The sequence below is a fragment of the Crocodylus porosus genome, unplaced genomic scaffold (genome assembly GCF_001723895.1).
Source record: "Crocodylus porosus isolate Cpor-Errol unplaced genomic scaffold, CroPor_comp1, whole genome shotgun sequence".
In the NCBI taxonomy this organism is placed as follows: domain Eukaryota; kingdom Metazoa; phylum Chordata; order Crocodylia; family Crocodylidae; genus Crocodylus; species Crocodylus porosus.
This window is the reverse complement of record NW_017728922.1, coordinates 3,238,067-3,255,277: the sequence shown is the minus strand read 5'-3', so window position 1 is coordinate 3,255,277 and position 17,211 is coordinate 3,238,067. Positions and strand designations below refer to the sequence as shown.

Genomic DNA, 17,211 nt, shown 5'->3' with positions numbered 1-17,211 from the left:
TTTAATTAACAGCAACATTTACCTTGAAGGATAATATAGGTTTATTTTCCTGCTTGCTCTGTAGAACCAAAATATCTAACAAAAAGCAATATTACATTCTATGCTGGTTCAAGCATCATCAGGCAAACTGTCAGTTAAGTATTGCTGACATTTTTTTATTCTAAGGACCAGACAATACTACATGTGAATAGATTTTTAGATTTTATGCTGAATTTGCAGTTCTTGGAAGTCAGAATATCCATTTTATTTGTAAATGGAGTAAAGTGTATTGAAACATAACTGAGGGACCCAACAAAACTTCAGGCCATCATCAGCCTTGAGAAAAAAAGTGACTGAAAGTCATTGATTATTTAACTGGACCACAAAAAAATATATTAGACCTCTCTGCTAGCTCACTGATAGCAGAACATGATAAATTGATTTGGCATCACATGCAAAAGTGACAAACAAAGGGACTGCTCATCTGAAAAACTGTAGCTCAGAGAAGAAATGAGAATTTAATTTGTAAGGTAACTTATGAGCTGCTTTTCATGCTAAAAGCCAAGATTACTGAGTCATATTAAATTTGAGTACCCAGGATAGAAGAGCAAATCATCTGTAATTAATCAATCATTCCAAAGATTTGGCTGCCCCTTCTTGCAACAAACCTAAAAGATTAAACTTTTCCTCACAGTCAGATAAGATTCTTTGGATAAATGTGATATCTTGTATTAGTCCAACTGTAATAGTTGGAAAAACTGTTTTTTGCAAGCTTTTGGGTACAAACACCCTTCTTCTGAAGAGGGAGACATTGTTGTGAAGAAGGGCATTTGTACCCAAAAGCTTGCAATGAACTATTTTCACAACTATTTAGTTGGTCTAATAAAAGATATCACATCTACCTAAAGAACCTTGTCTCTCTATGTCCTTAGACCAACACAGCTACAACAATTTTTTCCTTACACACACGTTGACCTCAACTGTTCAACAATCATAAATCAGGCCCCTCAATACTTTCTTTCAAAAGCCAAGGCACCAAGGCAAATAAAAAAGGATTTCTCTATTTGAACTCTTCTGGGTTCATATTCCAGCTTTTTGCTGTCATTTTTTAAAATTAAACCCAGGTGCTGGAAACTGGAAGACCTGGGGCTTAAAAAAACACCCTAAAACACTAAGTAGGAATCTGGATAAACTGGCAAGAATTGGTACCAGGTTAAGAGTGGCTGCTGGCCCTGTCGATGGATCAGCACCTCACTAGCAGGGGGTTCTAGCACCGATAGGTGGTGGGAGTCCGGTGCTGGCTTCCTGCTGGGTGGGTGCGTCTGGCATCCGAGACGAACCCTCAATGGAGCCTTGAGCCTGTCCAGGCCCAGGGAGGAGCCCCGCAGCAGCATGGTGGGATGGAAAAATGGCACCCACCACCACCTCCTTGCTGAAGTGACCTTTGGCCTGTGGGGTTGCCTGCACCCGAGTTTGAATCACACTCCCACCCTTGGCAGCTGCTACCACTGCTGCTCAGAAAGGTGTGGGGTGGCTGGGGGCTCTCGCCTCTTATGGGGGGGGCAAGGCTCTCATCTGTATCCCCCAAATTTCAAACCCTGCCTCCAGCCTCTCCTCGGGCCTGGCTGCCCCTGGGCCCCGCTGCTGTCTCGGCCGGGTTTCAAGCGTCCCCAGGACGCGGGGGGGTGTCTTCCGGGAACAGTCCTGCTCCCCTCAGGCCCCGGGCCCGCGTCGGACTGAGCCACGGGACACAAGCCACCCGCTCAGAGCGAGGGGGAAGAAGAGGCGGCACTAGCCCCTCAACCAACCCCACACTGACCTGCGCCCTCGCCGCTTTCCTCCTGAGCCCCGCCCCGCCCCGCCGATCGGAGCCGGACAGGCCCCGCCCCCCGCTTCGTAGCAAATCGCGTCACTCGCGTGCACCCCGACTGCAGTTCCCAGAGTCTAACGGGCTCGGAGGCCACGCCCACGGGGAAGCCGCGCCTCCTGTCGATTAGCCGGTAGCCGTGTCAATCAGAGGGATCCTGCAAAGCGATTGGCTGCCTTTGGGAAGGGGGCGGGTCCCCGGCGCAAGGTGTTTGGTGTGCGTGTAGCAGAGCAGGGGCCACCTCCCCCTCGCGGAGCCGTTGGGCCGCCTGTGCCCCGGCCGCCGGCACCGCCATGGGGCTGCGGAGGAAGAACAAGAGCCCGGCCGTGCTGAGCCATGAGTTCGTCACGCAGAACCACGCGGACGCCGTGTCCTGCCTGGCTATGGGCCTCCTGCTGGGGCTCATGTTCGAGGTACGGAGCCAGGCTACGCCTCTCGCCTCCCTTCCCCGCGTCGGGGCCCGGCCGTGCTCCCTGCCTCGCTCCGCGGATCCCGCCTGGTGGAGGCGCTGGGACACACCCCTGCCCGCAGCCCCTGCCTTGCCCACTCCGTTCTCCCCTCCCTTCCCGGCGGCCCTCGCGTTCCCAGCGGCCTCCTCCCCCTCCCACCCCCCGAAGCAAATCTGCTCCCTCTCGTGAGCTTTGTTTGTGCTTGATTCTTTTCTGCTAGTCATACCACAAGTGGAGGCTCCTGGCAGGCCTCAGTGGCATAGCCAGCTTGTTTCGACCTACAAGGAGCTGGGTCGGGTTGATACGGTGGCTGAAAGGCCGTTCGGACTTGGATGGTGCTGGTCCTCCGTGGCTGTTGTTGGCTTAGCCTCACCAAGCACGGGCTGAAACCTGAAGAAAAAGACACCAGGACAGATGTAACCTTAGACCAGTGGTTCCCAACCTTTCTAGACCGCGGACTGTATAAAAAGGGGTTGGCTGCCAGTCCATGGTATGCCGGTCAGCCATCACTTCCAGTCCACAGTGTAAAAAGGTTGGGAACCAGTGGTCTAAGATTACTGCCATACAGGTGTACCTTTCTTCAGGTTTCATCCCACACTTGGTGAGGCTAAGCTGGCGACGGCCACGGACAACCTGCAGTATAAAAAGGGGTTGGCTTTTATATTCGGTATAAAAAGGGATTGGCTGCTGGTCCACAGTATGCCAGTCATGTCGAGATTTCTGGTCCAGTAGCCAACCCTTTGCAGCCCAGTTCCTGGCTGCGGCCTGGGGGTTGGGAACCTCTGCCTTGGGCCTGTCTCCACATCGCAACTATCTAGTGTCTGAAGTTCTCTTCACAACATTGTGGTTGCTCAGATAGTCATGGGACCCTTTCATCAGCTTCTTCTAGTGTCTTGATTGCCCTCTTTGTGGTCTGTTCTTCTTTGGGACAGAATTGTCATGTCATGATGCTGCATGGTATCTTGTGCCAATCTCCATCATTGCCTTTCTCTAAAGCTGGAAGGGACTGCTGGATGAATAGGGAGGTGGCTGGCCTTGCATTTGGGGGAGTTTATGGTGGTAAGATGGGAGTTGTTTTTCGCGGGTGTTTCCAAGAATGTGTTGGGAGGGAGGCAGGGCTTTCGAAGATGGAACCACTTGAAATTTCACACTGGTTGTTAATGGCTTGTTGAATCCCCTCAACAGTGTCCCCCTCACTTGAATGAAATTTAATATAAAAGGCCCTGCACCCCCAAGTCTAAAATAAAGGCTTTTAAATACTTGCTTGAGAGTATATGGTTGTAAGTGTTAATTCTATGTTCAGTCCTCTTTACTACTCCAGTAGATGTCAGTTATTTTGTAGAAATAAGGTAGAGAGTGGAGGGAGTCCTGATAATGAAATAGCTTGTCTCTGGATGAGTAACTGATGCTACAGTACTATGTTCTGCTGTATCAGAAGCTGTGCAAAATGAAATAGTTAATGCAGAACTTAAGGGCTAGGGCACAAAGTTGAAATGTGGTAGAACAGCATTAACTAGAGGAGGCCTAGCAATGATACTTCTTCATTATTCTATGAAGATTAGTTGGCTTTTTTTATTTAAAACCCTGAAGGAGGAAAAATAAATGTTATTGGTTAAATAGAGAATTCTACAGAGAAAAGCCTTAACACATACAGTCTTTCATTTAGCTTAAGTTCCGTACCTTTTAAAGAGACTGGCTTGCTTTTTGGCTGCTCGCAGCAGAAAAAGAATGAAAAAAGTTTGCGAACATAATTTTCTTTATTCTCATTTAAGGTCTTGTATGAAGATAAGTTAAACTGCTTTAATACCATCACTGTAGTTAGTATGGTACAGCCTGTGTAGCATGAGCACAATGGTAGCTTATTCCTGGTTAAATTGCAGTTGTAGGACTTGTCAGCATAACTGGAACCTAGAGGATGAATGCTGCCACTACTTAGCCCTCCAGTCCCCCTTGCCCACTGCCTGCTTTGGAGGCTTAGATCACTGCTAACAGCTAAAATTAGCAGCAGGGGAAAAGGATGGGGTGTTGGAAGTGGTGGCATTCAGCCTTTGGGGTCTGGAGCTCTGTCCGCACAGCATCTCTAGTAACTATACTGCCAAGCTGCTGCCCCTGTACCAAAGATGAGTTGTTTAGCTTGTGGGGCCAGTAAGTTAAGCACCTTGAATCACAAGAAGAATAAGCTATGAGAACTTTTCCACCAAGATATTTGCATCCATGCTAGGGATTGTTGTGGTATAAGTTCATCTGCAAAATATCTTAGCCTTAATCAGTGTGATTCTGAAAGTTCAAAAACTATGCAGATGAAGCCTAATGTACCTTGTCATGTGATGACCATAAGGCATGGTACGTATCCACCCCAATTGCATTAACTAACTTTTATTTCTTGACATGTCCTACTTTTTGATACAAAATGTATCTGCGCATAGCGCTGCTGTCCATTGAAAAGTTACAAAACTGAAAAAGTATAGTGGTTCTAAGTAGTACATGTTAAATAATATTGCAACCATTGAAACATATTATTATGCTTTAAGGGCTCATAAAAACTTGTTTCAAGTCAGTTGGTTCTTTTTTTTTTAAGAACTACCTATGAAAATTGAATGGGAAACTTAAAATTTATCAGTGTAAGTATTTATGTATGTATGTACATAACCCCTGTGGTAATCATCACAGATTATCAGCAGTTTGTTAATAATTCCTTAAACAACTAGCAACTTGATAGTGGAATTCTGATTCTTTCACTTCATTTAAGCCAAACTGAGAAACCAGAAATCTGTTGGTTCCTGGTGACCATGAATACTGTCACAAGTTCCTGTATAGAATCTGGTCGTCTTTTCAAATTAACTTTGCATCTCAGTGACATGAAAGGTCTCCTGCAGGGCTTAGATAAGGGTCACTTGGTTATTGTCACATTGGGACATGGGCTGTGAGCCTGGAGCCACTTGAGAATTGAGGCATTGTCCCAGGTCAGGGTGGGTGTGTAGAACCCAGAGAACAAACCAGATCGGGGGGCTCGGTGGTCACTTGGTATACTTTCAGATTCTATTCTCCAAGTCAAGGGCACCAGAGGAGTAGATGGAGTGTAAGGTTACCAACAAGCTGAGTCAAGAGGCTAGGAGAGCTTGTCCAAAGCAGAGTGTAGGAGTAATCTAAAGCAGTGGTCTCCAAAGTGGGGTGCGCAAGACGTTCCATTGGGGTGCAGGTAGAAAATATTAGAACTTCTATTTATATTTATTTTTTATCTAAAAAAATAAGAAAGAAATTAAGTTTTACCAATATTTAATAAACGGATTGACACAGGCGCCCTCACTCAGTCCGTTTGTCAGTCACATGTCACGTATGGTACGTGAGTAGTACATGTATATAATTTATAAATAAATGTACATATATTGGGGGTGCGTGCTCAAAAAAGTTTTACTGATGGGGTGCACAATCAAAAAAGTTTGGAGACTACTGATCTAGAGGTTGTAGCAAAGCAATCATGAATCAGGCAAAGCTTTGTTGCCCAGACATTTCCTGCTTCTGTTTGGGGGTTTACGTATGTGAAATGGAAGGTCAGCTGACCCCAGCTGGCCACTCCAGTGCCAGGGAGAGGGTGGAGGGTTAGGCCCTGCTAGAGGCTTCAGGTCAGCCTTGACCAGACTGGAGGTCAGTCATAGGGTAACAGGCTGAGGCCCTAGGTTCAGGCCCTAGGTTCAGGCCTGTGGCCTGACAGTTATTCTGTTTGGGTTTTTTTTCCCTACACCTTAGTAATTTTTTGTGACTTGATTTTTTTCAAAATCACTAAAGGAAATGAGGATCAGCTCACAAGTAAGGAAATCCAAAATGCAATATTTCATTGTAAATTAAATTAAGCTTCTAGCATTTATAGGCTTGAGGATATCTTCTGCATATAAACAGAGTATAAAATGGTAGTGTCATCTTCCTGAGTCTACATATTAACGGATTAGTCTGTCTGTTGATACACAGAGTTTGTTAGGCAACAGAAGTATAAAATGAACAAAACTACCTCTATTCAGTTTCAGGAAATTCTCTTATCATGACTGCTTATCATTGATATATCACTGCATAGGTGAGCTCGGAAATTCTTTTTTGCAACTATTTCCTTTTCGTGTCTCTAAATTATAGGAATATACAGGTGTCACAAAAAAATCTGAAGTGTTCCTTTTCTTCTGTGAAGTCAAGATAAAATGACTGAAGTTGAAAAACTGCAGCAACAACAAAAACGCTACTCACTGTACAATAAACCACTTCTAACCAGTAGTTTCGTAGTTGTTAGGGGCTGGAAGGGACCTTACAGATCATCAGGTCGAGCCTTCCTGCACTTGAGCAGGAAAAACTGCTGGGACCCCAGCAAGATGGGCGTCAAGATGCTTTATGAAGATTGCCAGGGTGGATGACTGAACCACCTCTGTGGGGGAGCCTGTTCGTCGGCACTCTAGAGGCCAGGTCATACGAGAAGAGGCTGAAAGACGTGGGACTGTTCAGCCTGGAGAAAAGACTCGGGGGGGACTTGGTGGTAGCCTGTAAGTATATCAAAGGTGTGCATCAGGGCCTGGGGAAACATCTGTTCACGAAGGCCGCCCAGGGGAGGACTAGAATGAGCACAAGCTGATTGAAGATTGCTTCAGGCTAGCCATAAGGAAAAACTTCTTTACAGGTTGAGTGCCGAGATGGATGAATTAGATCAATTTGCACCTCTGATTTCTTACATTGCTTTCCACAAGGAAAAATAGTTGCTACAAAAATACAATATGTCTGCTGGCCTGCACATTCTCAAGGAATTTCTTATTAAACCGCACATACAAGTAATGGTATGTTAGGCAGCTTAATTGTTTGCTGCAATAGTAAGAGGGTCATTTGTTTTTTGCCTCATAAAAATGTATATTTACCTTTTTAATTGATTAATATAACTATCCATAATGTGAAATTCATCTAGTAATTAAAAAGAATTATGAGTTTTTTAGAGAACCAATGTTAATTTGACCTGCTGGAGAACTTATGAGCAGAGTCATGACTGCTGTTTAAATATTGACTCTATTTAAATAGTGACTCAGTGACTGAATGTTTATCTTACCTCTTTTTCTTTCCCTTTGACAGAATTTGGTAAAATATTTCTCTTTGCAGGACTGGTGTACTGTACTTAGAATTGTGATAGTATTGTCTTCTAAAAAGTAGTATGCTAAAACTAGTTTTAATGAACAGAATATCAAGTCAAAGAGAAGTAGGACTGGAAGGGACCTCCAGAGGGTTCAGCCTGCTGTCTGAAATAGGATTGTCCCTATCCAAACCATCCCATACAGCTATAATCTAAACTTTATATAAGACTACCCTCAAACCTGATAAAAAATAGACCAAATGCCCTAACCTCCCACAGATAAAGCAGAGGAAGCAAGGCAGCCAATGTCCTGCTTCTATAAAATGTTGTCATTTATGCTCAAGGAGTCCTGGGTATTGTCAAGTTCTGCTAAAGAGATCCTGCCCTGTCCCCTCCACCCCCCACTACAGAGGAAGGTAAAAAAAACCCTATAAGTCCATATCAATCTGAACACAGGGTAAAATTCCTTCCTGGCCCCAAATATGGTGATCAGTATGACCTTGAACAGAAGGGCAAGACCCTCTAGCCAGGAACTTCTGGCTTCTAGCAGGGCAGTCAGCACACTCCAGTTGAAGTCCCTAGCCTTAGCTGTAGCCAACACCCAGTGCCTCTGGGGAGACTTAAAAACACCTGACACACATAATGATGGAAAAAAGGCAGGGAATCTGAGTGAGAGGGTTGCGGGGGAGAGGCAGGGAACAACCAGCAAAGCCCAGAAGCATGAGAAATACCCATGGTAGAAAATAGGCATAGCTATGCCTACATCATCCCCAACCATTGGCTGTCCAGCCTCTTTTTGAACACCTCCAGTGATGGAGAGTCCACGACTTCCCTAGGTAGTCTATTCTAATGCCTCACTATTCTCACAGTGAAGAAGGTTCCAGACATCCAATAGAAATTTACTTTACGTGCAACTTCAGTCCACTGATTTGTGTCTTCCTCTCTGCACCAAGAGAGAAAAGGTGTTTTCCATCTTCTGTGTGGCAGCCTGTGGCAGAGTACCTTTGGTGCCTGCCACTTTAAGGTTTGAGAGCAGGCACTAGGGCAGCCTGCAGGTGTGGGCTAGCCTTAATCAGGCGGTCACATGACCCCAGGAGGGCCCTGGGATTGGAGGAGGGGGCAGAGCAGCTCTGTGCCCCCTGCCATGCTCCAGATGTGCAGCCCCTGCCTCATTCCCTCCCTCACTGCAGGGGGCTCAATCTGTCCCCCCATGGATTTACCACCTGGACTCTGCTCTCCAGGCTGCTGGGCTGTACTGTTGGCCATGTGCATGCTGTGGCTCTGCCTATGCATGCGGCATTTATCAGTGACATTATCACCCACATCGGCCAAAAAATGCTGATTGCCAATAATATAAATTTTCCTTTTATCAGTGCTGTTATGACATGGACCAATGTATCGGTGCATCTCTACCTGTAGGTCTCTGGCCCTTTCCCAGATCTGAGTTGAGTCTTCAAGTTATTTCCCCTCTGTACTGTTGCTGGAAGGTTTTGATCACCATCCCCCATGAAACCTAGTTTAAAGCTCTCCTTACTAGGTTGGCCAGATGAGACCCAGACCCAAAGATGCTCTTCTGTGTTCTCATCAGATGGATCCCATCTTTTAATAGCAGCCCTCCTCCCAAGAACATGTGCCCATTTTTGAAGAAGCTGAAACCTTCATGTTGACAGCATTGTCTCAGCCACACATTCACTTCCAAAATGCAACACACTTTCTGCCTGGACCCCTGCCTTCCATGGGAAAGATTGATGAGAATACCTGTGCTCCAAGTTCCTTAATGTCAAGAGCCTCATAGTTTCCTCTGATCTGGTCAGTGTTATTCCTGACAATATCATTGGTGCCTGTGTGGACAAGCAGGAAAGGGTAGTGGTCCAAAGGATGGATGAACTTTGGCAGACTCTCTGTGATGTCCTGAATTTGGGCTTCATACAGGCACACACCTCCCAGCGTACATCTGGAAATCTGGATTGGTGCTTCTGTCCCCAGAGAAAGGAGTCACCAACCAGCAACACAGTTCTCTTCCTTCTTGTTGCAGTGGTCTTGGAAACCCTGTCCTTCAGGTACCTTCAGTGCATCTCCACCATTATTTTCCAATAAAAGTGCTACATATGACTGGGTATTTTAGATGATGATTTTCTCTTGTACTTGTGAAATGTTTTGATACTACTATAATAAGAGTATTGAATATACCTTCACAATATGCCTGTAAAATATGAAGGAGGAGTTATCCCCATTTTACAGATAAAAAACTGAGGCCAGAGTTGTTGAGCGTAAATTTATTATTGGGTATCTAGACTGAGACCATCAAAAGCCTAGTTTTTCATAGTCCTGACTAATTTTACAGAAATTCATGTATTTGCTGCAAATCTATTGACTTAGTTGTCAAAAGTGACATCATCCATAGTTGGAATTTAACCCTAAGTATCTCAGGCTGGGCAGCAGACCAAACACATTTTTCATAGCTGGCCACTAATTAAATTAGTTGCTTTTTACATAAAAAAACTTCTTGGCAGAAGTAGGCAGAAGCTTAATTTTTTCAGGTGGCATTCAACTGTCAGGCCATCCATGCATAATAACAGGAAATGCTTGTTTTGAGGTAGTTGCAAACTCACAAGTTTAATACTAAGATAACTTTAAAAATTCCAAATGTAAGTTAAGGCTATTAAGATAACATAAAAGAACCCAAACATAGGGTATGGCCATTCAGTGCACAATAAAAGCATATAAGCAAGCTGAACTTTTACTACTGTTTACTGTACAGTACTGTGTACTGTTGTGTTACAGTTATGATCAATTCATTCTAGTTCTTGGTTCCAGATCCAACTGATTTCTTATTTTTAAGATTTTCCCTGCTTCCTTCTTTGTGTAGGTTATTTTTCTTCCTCAACCATAACTTTGAAATTGCTCGGTTTATCATGCTGACTTTAGGGTGGCTGTTTGTCACTAATTTATTGTATCCTGTGCTACTCTTAATCTTTATTACTTTTCATATATGCTTTGCCTTTTTTTCTTTTTTAAAGTTTAAAAATTTAGCAAGAAACCCAAAGAGAATAGTACTGTAGAAGATTTCAGACTACAGCTCCAGACTAGAGCAGCTGGCAGCACAGTTTGGGAAAGAGGTGACCAGCCAACAGTGGTGGAAGAACAGGAACTATTTAGAAAAGCTGAATGTGTAACAAGTCCATCGGGCTGGATGCAATGCTCCTGGGGGTGCTCAGGGAGTTGGTTGATGTGATTGCTGAGCCACTGGCCATTATCTTTGAAAACTTGTGAAAATTGGGAGAGGTTCCAGATGATTGGAGAAGGGCAAATATAGTACCACTTTTTAAGAAAGGGAAGAAGGAGGATCAAGGGCACTACAGACTGGTTAGCCTTACCTTAGTCCATCAAAAAATCATGGAGCAGGTCCTCAAGGAATCAATTTCTAAGCACTTGGAGGAGCACGTGATTAGGAACAGTCAGCATGGATTTACCAGGGGCAAGTCATGCCTGACCAACCTGATTGCCTTCTATGATGAGATTGCTGGCTGCAGATGTGGGGAGACCAGTGGAAATAATATATTTTGACTTTAGCAAGGCTTTTGATATGATCTCCCACAACATCCTTTCAAGCAAGCTAAGGAAGTGTGGGTTGGATGAATGGACTGTAAGATAGATAGAAGACTTATTGGATCATTGGGTTCAAAGGGTAGTTTTCAGTGGCTCAATGTCTAGTTGGCAGCTGATATCAAGTGGAGTGTCCCAAGGATCAGTCCTGGGGCCAGTTTTTTTCAATATCTTCATCAATGAAATGGAAGATGGCATAGCATGCACCCTCAGCAAGTCTGCAGGTGACACCAAGCTGGCAGGAGTAGTAGATACACTGGAGGGTAGGATCCAGAGAGATTTTGGCAAATTGGACCAAAGCAAATCCCATGAGGGTCAATAAAGACAAGTGTAAAGTCCTGCACTTAGGATGGAACAGTCCCAAACACCGGCACAGGCTGGCAACTGATTGGCTTAAGTGGCAGCTTTGCAGAAAAGGACCTGGGGGTTACGGCAGACGATAAAATGAACATGAACCAAAAGTTTGTCTTTATTGTGAAGAAGGATAATGGCATACTGAGCTGCATTGTTGGGAGTGTTGCCAGCAGATTGAGGAAAGTGATTATTTCCCTCTATTTGGCATTGGTGAGGCCACAGCTGGAGTACTGTGTCCAGTTTTCCTACTGCTCTCCTGAAACCCCCCCTAAGTAATGACTTGTTACTTCCTGTATGTTGTGGACTACTGAGGAATAACGGCTAGATAGCTACTTGGCCACAAATGCATAAATCATACCATTACTGGTCAGGTTGTTTCTTGAGTGATGAACTTTTATCTTGCCTATGTGAGTTATTTTGCCATATTCCACTGATTGTATTTGCCAGAACATTTGAAAAATGGGTACTAGTGATCATCATTGTCAGTGGCCATGCAATCACATTGAACAATGAACAGAATATGTAATTATATTTTCTTGAATGGCGTCTTTCCCTGCCCCTTCCCCTCCTTCCTTCCCCCAACAATGAGGCTCATCATAAGACTCCTGTGGAATAGGCTGTGGTGCCTCTTTGGCTCATCTACAAAGTCAGAGCATCTGGTTGGAAATACCAGCTCACAGCAGCAGCTCACAGAGGGGCCAAACAGGGAAGCTTCCTGCTGCTCCAAGCTCTGTGCTGGCCGGGTCACACTTCCCCTGTGTGCACAGGAGCAGCATAGATGGTATGCAGGGTTATGCCCCTCACTGCTGCCCCTGCCTGCAGGGAAAGTGTGGCCAGGGCAGCGGGGAGCTTGGAGTGGCAGGCAGCTTTCTGTGGCCCGTAGTATGCCCTGCCATGCCGGGGTCCACATGCTGCTTTGCAGAAGCAGTGGTGAAGGCAGCACAGCAGGGAGCGTGTATCTGCTGGCTCCCTGGAGCCTAGGGCTGGGGCTGGGAGGCGACCGGGACCTGGGCTGGGAGGCAGCCAGGGCCGGGGCCGCAGCAGCTGTTTGTGGCCTCCCAGCTGCAGCTGGCCCAGGCTCTGGAGCCATGGAGCCTGGGCTGCTTGCAGCAGGGCTTCCATCCTCCCAGATGCCTGCTTGGAGCAGCCTGGGCTCCATGGCTATTGGTAGCTACCCAGAGCCTGGGCCGGCTGCAGCTGGGAAGCTACAAACAGCTGCTGCCTCCCTGCCCAAGCCCCAGTTGTCTCCCAGCCCCGGGAAGGCAATAGGTGCCAGCACTGTACCCGTTGGGGCCACACCAGGCCTGGGCCAAGGTGGAGAGGCAGCAATTGTTTGTAGCTTTCCAGCTGCAGCCGGCCCAGGTTCTGGGTAGCTGCTGATAGCCATGGAGCCTGGGCTGCTTGCAACAGGGCTTCTACCTTCCCAGCCGCCTGCTGGGAGCAGCCCAGGCTCCACAGCTATCAGCAGCTACCCAGAACCTGGGCTGGCTTTAAATAGAAGCTGAAGTGGCATAATAAAAGAATGGAACACTAACCTAACTGAAAGAGGCATAAACTATACATCAATCTCCTTTGAGATATTCCTTGTCCTTGAGGGAGATGCAGTTGCCACATTTTGCTGGGGGCCTCCGGGCAAAACACTGCCTCTCTGTATATGTCTGCAAACCACCTAATACAATGGGACTGCCATCCTGTTGCACCATATCTACTCAACAGGGAGGACAGAAAAGGGAGACTAAGGAAATGTAAGAAGATGTTCAGGACAAAAGGAAGAGAAAGAAGGGAAGTAAAGGTGGAAGAAAACATCTATATATTCTGTAATAACTATAGTTATTGGAGCTATTGTAGTCAGTGTGAATCCTTTTCTGCTCTGAACTAACTACTGTAGATTAAAATAATTTATTTCTCCGAGTACACTTCACTGTGCGTTCCACTTCAGGTGACTGGCAAGCAGGATCTCCTCTGGCTGGTGAGAGTGAGTGCCAACCACATCAATCAGATAATGCTTGAAGGGAGCAAACAATCTGACAAAAGTGAGCAGGTTTCTGCTCTACAGATCTCTTTTTGAAGTGAACTGAAGATGCCAGGTAGAATATGCCCCAATATCTGAAGAGACGGGCACATCAACAGCTGGAATTGTTGGTGATCACTGTATGAACCACTTGGAAATTCTTTATGACAAGAGGGTTTTAAGTCTTTCTATGAGCCAGACACAGCCACAAAGTGATGAGGAAGCGTTCAAAGTATTTGGCCCATTCCACAAAGCAAGTGTCTGGAAGTGTAGAAAGAATCCAGTTTCCCTCCTGGAATTGAGCAAAGCTTGAGAAAACAAATGGTAGGTTAACTGACTGATGCACATGAAATTGAGATGGCTCCAGGGATGAACTTTGGATGAGGTATCAGAATCATCTTGCCCCTATAAAAGGATTTGTATGGGGGGGGGGTTTGGGGGGAACTAGCCACTAAGTGCTTGGAACACGCTAACCCTCTGTGAGATGACAGCCATTAGAAAGATTGTCTTAAACACAACAAACAAGCCAAATAGCTTCAAACATAAGTTCCACAAGCCTCAAAATAAGATGATGTTGAAAGTCCATTCACCAGCTGGATTTCTGCCGAATGGTTAAGAATGGAGGAAACTTTTGATGAGTTTCAATATCGTCAGCTGGAAAAAGATCATGCTGAAATGCAACATGCTGATATTGCTACAGCATGGACTTTGAAAGAACACAGTATCAACCCAGTTTATTTCAGCACGCAGTTGAGGATCTGGGTTCAGATTACAAGTTCTGACCATAGAGAAAAGACTTTTGATCTTACTGAACAGTTTCCCACACTGTAGAAGGGCATCTTGCATCTATTAAGAACACTTTTGGTCATTAGTACTCAACCAATTGACACAGCCTGTAAGTTGTAACAAATCTAAGTCTGGTTATAATAGCTGTTCACAGTTCCAAGAAGCCTTGTCTAGGAAAGACAAGAGATGTATGGGACAGAAGACAAAATACACGTGTCAGGAGTCTGACGCGTTGCCTTAGTTAATAGCAAGCTATCAGGCTCAGCATGGTCTTCAACAGAAGGTATTCTCAGGACCACAGTATTACAGCTTGCTGGCAAAGGAGGGATTAATAAGTACCTCCTTTCCTGTTGGGGTCGTGCATCACAAATGTATTGTCTGTTAAGATAAGCACTCCAGGATAGACAAGAATAATATGAAGCCTAGTGTGTCAACAGCTCTGAGTCGCAGAACTTTCACACGCATCTTCAAATCATCCTGAACCAGATGCTCTGACTGTAGATGAGCCAAAGAGGCACCGCAGCCTATTCCACGCTCATTCCAGATAAGCCTCATTGTCGGTGGGTGCGGGGGAGGAACAGGGAAAGAGGCCAGTCAAGAGAAAAGAAAAAAAAAATATATATATTCTGTTCATTCTTCAGTCCAGTTATAAAAGTGAGTTTTTGGAAGACCTAGGGTAGAATCTCAGTTTGCTTGGTCATACAGTGCTTCTACAAAGTGTACACACACATTGGTCATAACTGCAAAGGCTGCAAGTAGTTGGGCAGGTCCCACATGACTCAGCTGACTCATATGTATACACCATTGTTTTCTGTTTAATCTTGTGAAAGTTTGAAGGAACTAAAATGCTTTCTCTGTAAGATAAACTATAGCTGATGAGAAACTATCATTGTTATGAAATATCATTTTCAAGTGTTACAAGAGAATTCCTTGCATTTCACAAGAAATTTGAGTTGAGAAATAGGGGGACTGCATGCATTTGCTGATTGAGTCATCTTAAGCTTAGGATGGGACTCGCGTTCCCTTTCCACTTCTGAGGAGGAAATCCCTGTGTGGCCCCTCTGTGAGCTGTGAGGTTGCACACACTCTGGTCCTGGCCCTGCTGCCCTCACCTGGGCCCTCTGGAGACCAGCGTAGTGCCACACAAAGGCTGACTCTGCAGCTACAGCCCACTGGCAGCTGGCCCAGAGGGCCCTATACCTCTAATGGCCATGCAGTCCCCAGCTGGGTCTGGCAGGCCCACAGCCTTGGGGCCACATGCTGCAGGTCACAGCCAGGCAGCAGCCCCCACTGCCAGATTGCTGCAGTGGGTGGAGGGTGCAGGGAACTCTCATGGCTGCTTCAGCAGTCCAGCTGGCACAAGTGTAGTGCTTTCAGGTACCAGTTGGCAGAGCCTCAGAAGCTCCTGCTTGCCAGAGCAGCTTTTTGTACTCCTGGGGCCAGCACAGGGCAACTCCAGGGCTGCAGATCTGGGAGGAGCCAGGCAGGGTTATTTTGCCCCAAGTGGCACAATTTGCCCCATACCAAAGTGCATGTCCAGGCATGAGCACTGAGGCAAAAAGTACTGGCTCAAATTTGCACTGCTTCTATTTGAGCTGCTGCAAGCACACATGCCTGCACAGGACTCTGATATGACGCGTTCAATTTAATATGAACCCCTAGTTAATATTTGAGTTATTTTAACCAGTTTCTTCCTGAATATCTTGTAATTACATATTTGCTGTTTTAATGAACTTAAAACTTTTAATCCTTGAAACCAAATATATATATTTTTTAATTTCAGGACCTTCTAGTCTAAATATTTAAGATGTTAAGTAATGTGAAAAGAACTAGTCTGAGGCTTAATCTAAAATGACAGCATTAAAATAGCAGTCCTGTTGTGTAGAAATAAATGTTAAAAGGTTAATTTTGCTTTTGTTTGCGTGTGAGAGAATAAGAATGGTAGTGTCTTCTATCAACAATGCTTGATAATAAATTTAGACCAATGTATTAACAAATCCTAGGAAACCTTGTCTGAAGGAGGGAGATTACTGAAGTAGAAATCGCGGTAAATATCTTAAGCAAAAACTGCAGACAGACATTAATTCACCCTAACTTTATTATGTTAGTAATAGCTTCAGATATTTGGAGATATGAAACAAAAACCAGTTGGGACCTGTTCTAACTTCCTTTGGGTTCCAGATGCTTTAATTTTGCAGGTGAAGGATTTCTGCCCTGTACGTACTAATATATAAATACATTGTTTTACATTGCTTCTATAAGAAACTATTTTACTTGACATTTATCCTTTATTTGACTTTGTCCTTTTTTCCAGACTTAATCTGAAGGGAAATATTTAGTTGTATCTGTACTATAATTTTAGTTTTGTGTGTCTATATGTATTAAAATTGAGTGTATTTTAAAGAAGTTGATAACCCTTTTTTTTTCACTTTTTTTCCACAGGTCACAGCCAAGTATGTCATTATCTTTATTACTGTGCAGTACAATGTTACCTATGCTACTGGTAAGACTAAAGCAAATTCATCGTTATTTATATACTCTATAAGAATCATCTATAGAAAGTACATTTATAAGTAAAATAGTCCAATTTCCATTAACTAATTTCACCTGCATATTAGAATAAGTTTTTCTGAGATTCTCAGTGTTCTCACCATTATAATATCTGGGCTGCCAGGTCTTCAGTAGTGACTTACATTTATTGCTTCAGTTTTCCCCCCATAATCAGTACTTTTCTTGGGCCACACCTTAACTTGAAGAAAGGTGTCCCTTCTCCTTTTTTAACAACTTTCTGGTTTTCATATCAAGTAGCAGGATATCTTAGAACCCTGCAGTTGGTTAATCATGTTGTCTTATATTTTCACTAGTGGTTTTTATGTATCTTTATGTTTAGAGATCAAGTCTTCATGAAAGATAGTTAAAATAGGTAGATTCTGTATATGGTTTAACATACTAGAGATCTGGATCATATATTTCCCATTTTGTTTCCCAACAGATAGCTGTTAAATTAACAATTTCAATTTGTAATTTTAAACTTTTTGAAATTAGCTTAATGTACTACTATATC

General features: G+C 44.4%; 2 protein-coding genes across 2 annotated transcripts in view; one reads left to right on the top strand and one right to left on the bottom strand.

Annotated features, from left to right (window-relative positions):
• Positions 1–1,814, bottom strand: part of ZMYND8 (zinc finger MYND-type containing 8) — a 112,943-nt gene extending 111,129 nt beyond the window's left edge. Inside the window, exon 1 of the mRNA XM_019539579.1 lies at positions 1,799–1,814. The gene's annotated coding sequence lies outside the window, so the exon portion shown is untranslated. The remainder of the gene's footprint in view (positions 1–1,798) is intronic.
• Positions 1,815–2,058: 244 nt separating this feature from the next.
• The window catches only part of LOC109313142 (translocating chain-associated membrane protein 1-like 1), a 29,014-nt gene continuing 13,861 nt past the window's right edge, over positions 2,059–17,211 (top strand). Inside the window, exons 1-2 of the mRNA XM_019539577.1 lie at positions 2,059–2,259; positions 16,590–16,650. Coding sequence (XP_019395122.1) covers positions 2,140–2,259; positions 16,590–16,650 — 181 coding nt within the window. The 5' untranslated portion in view covers positions 2,059–2,139. The remainder of the gene's footprint in view (positions 2,260–16,589; positions 16,651–17,211) is intronic.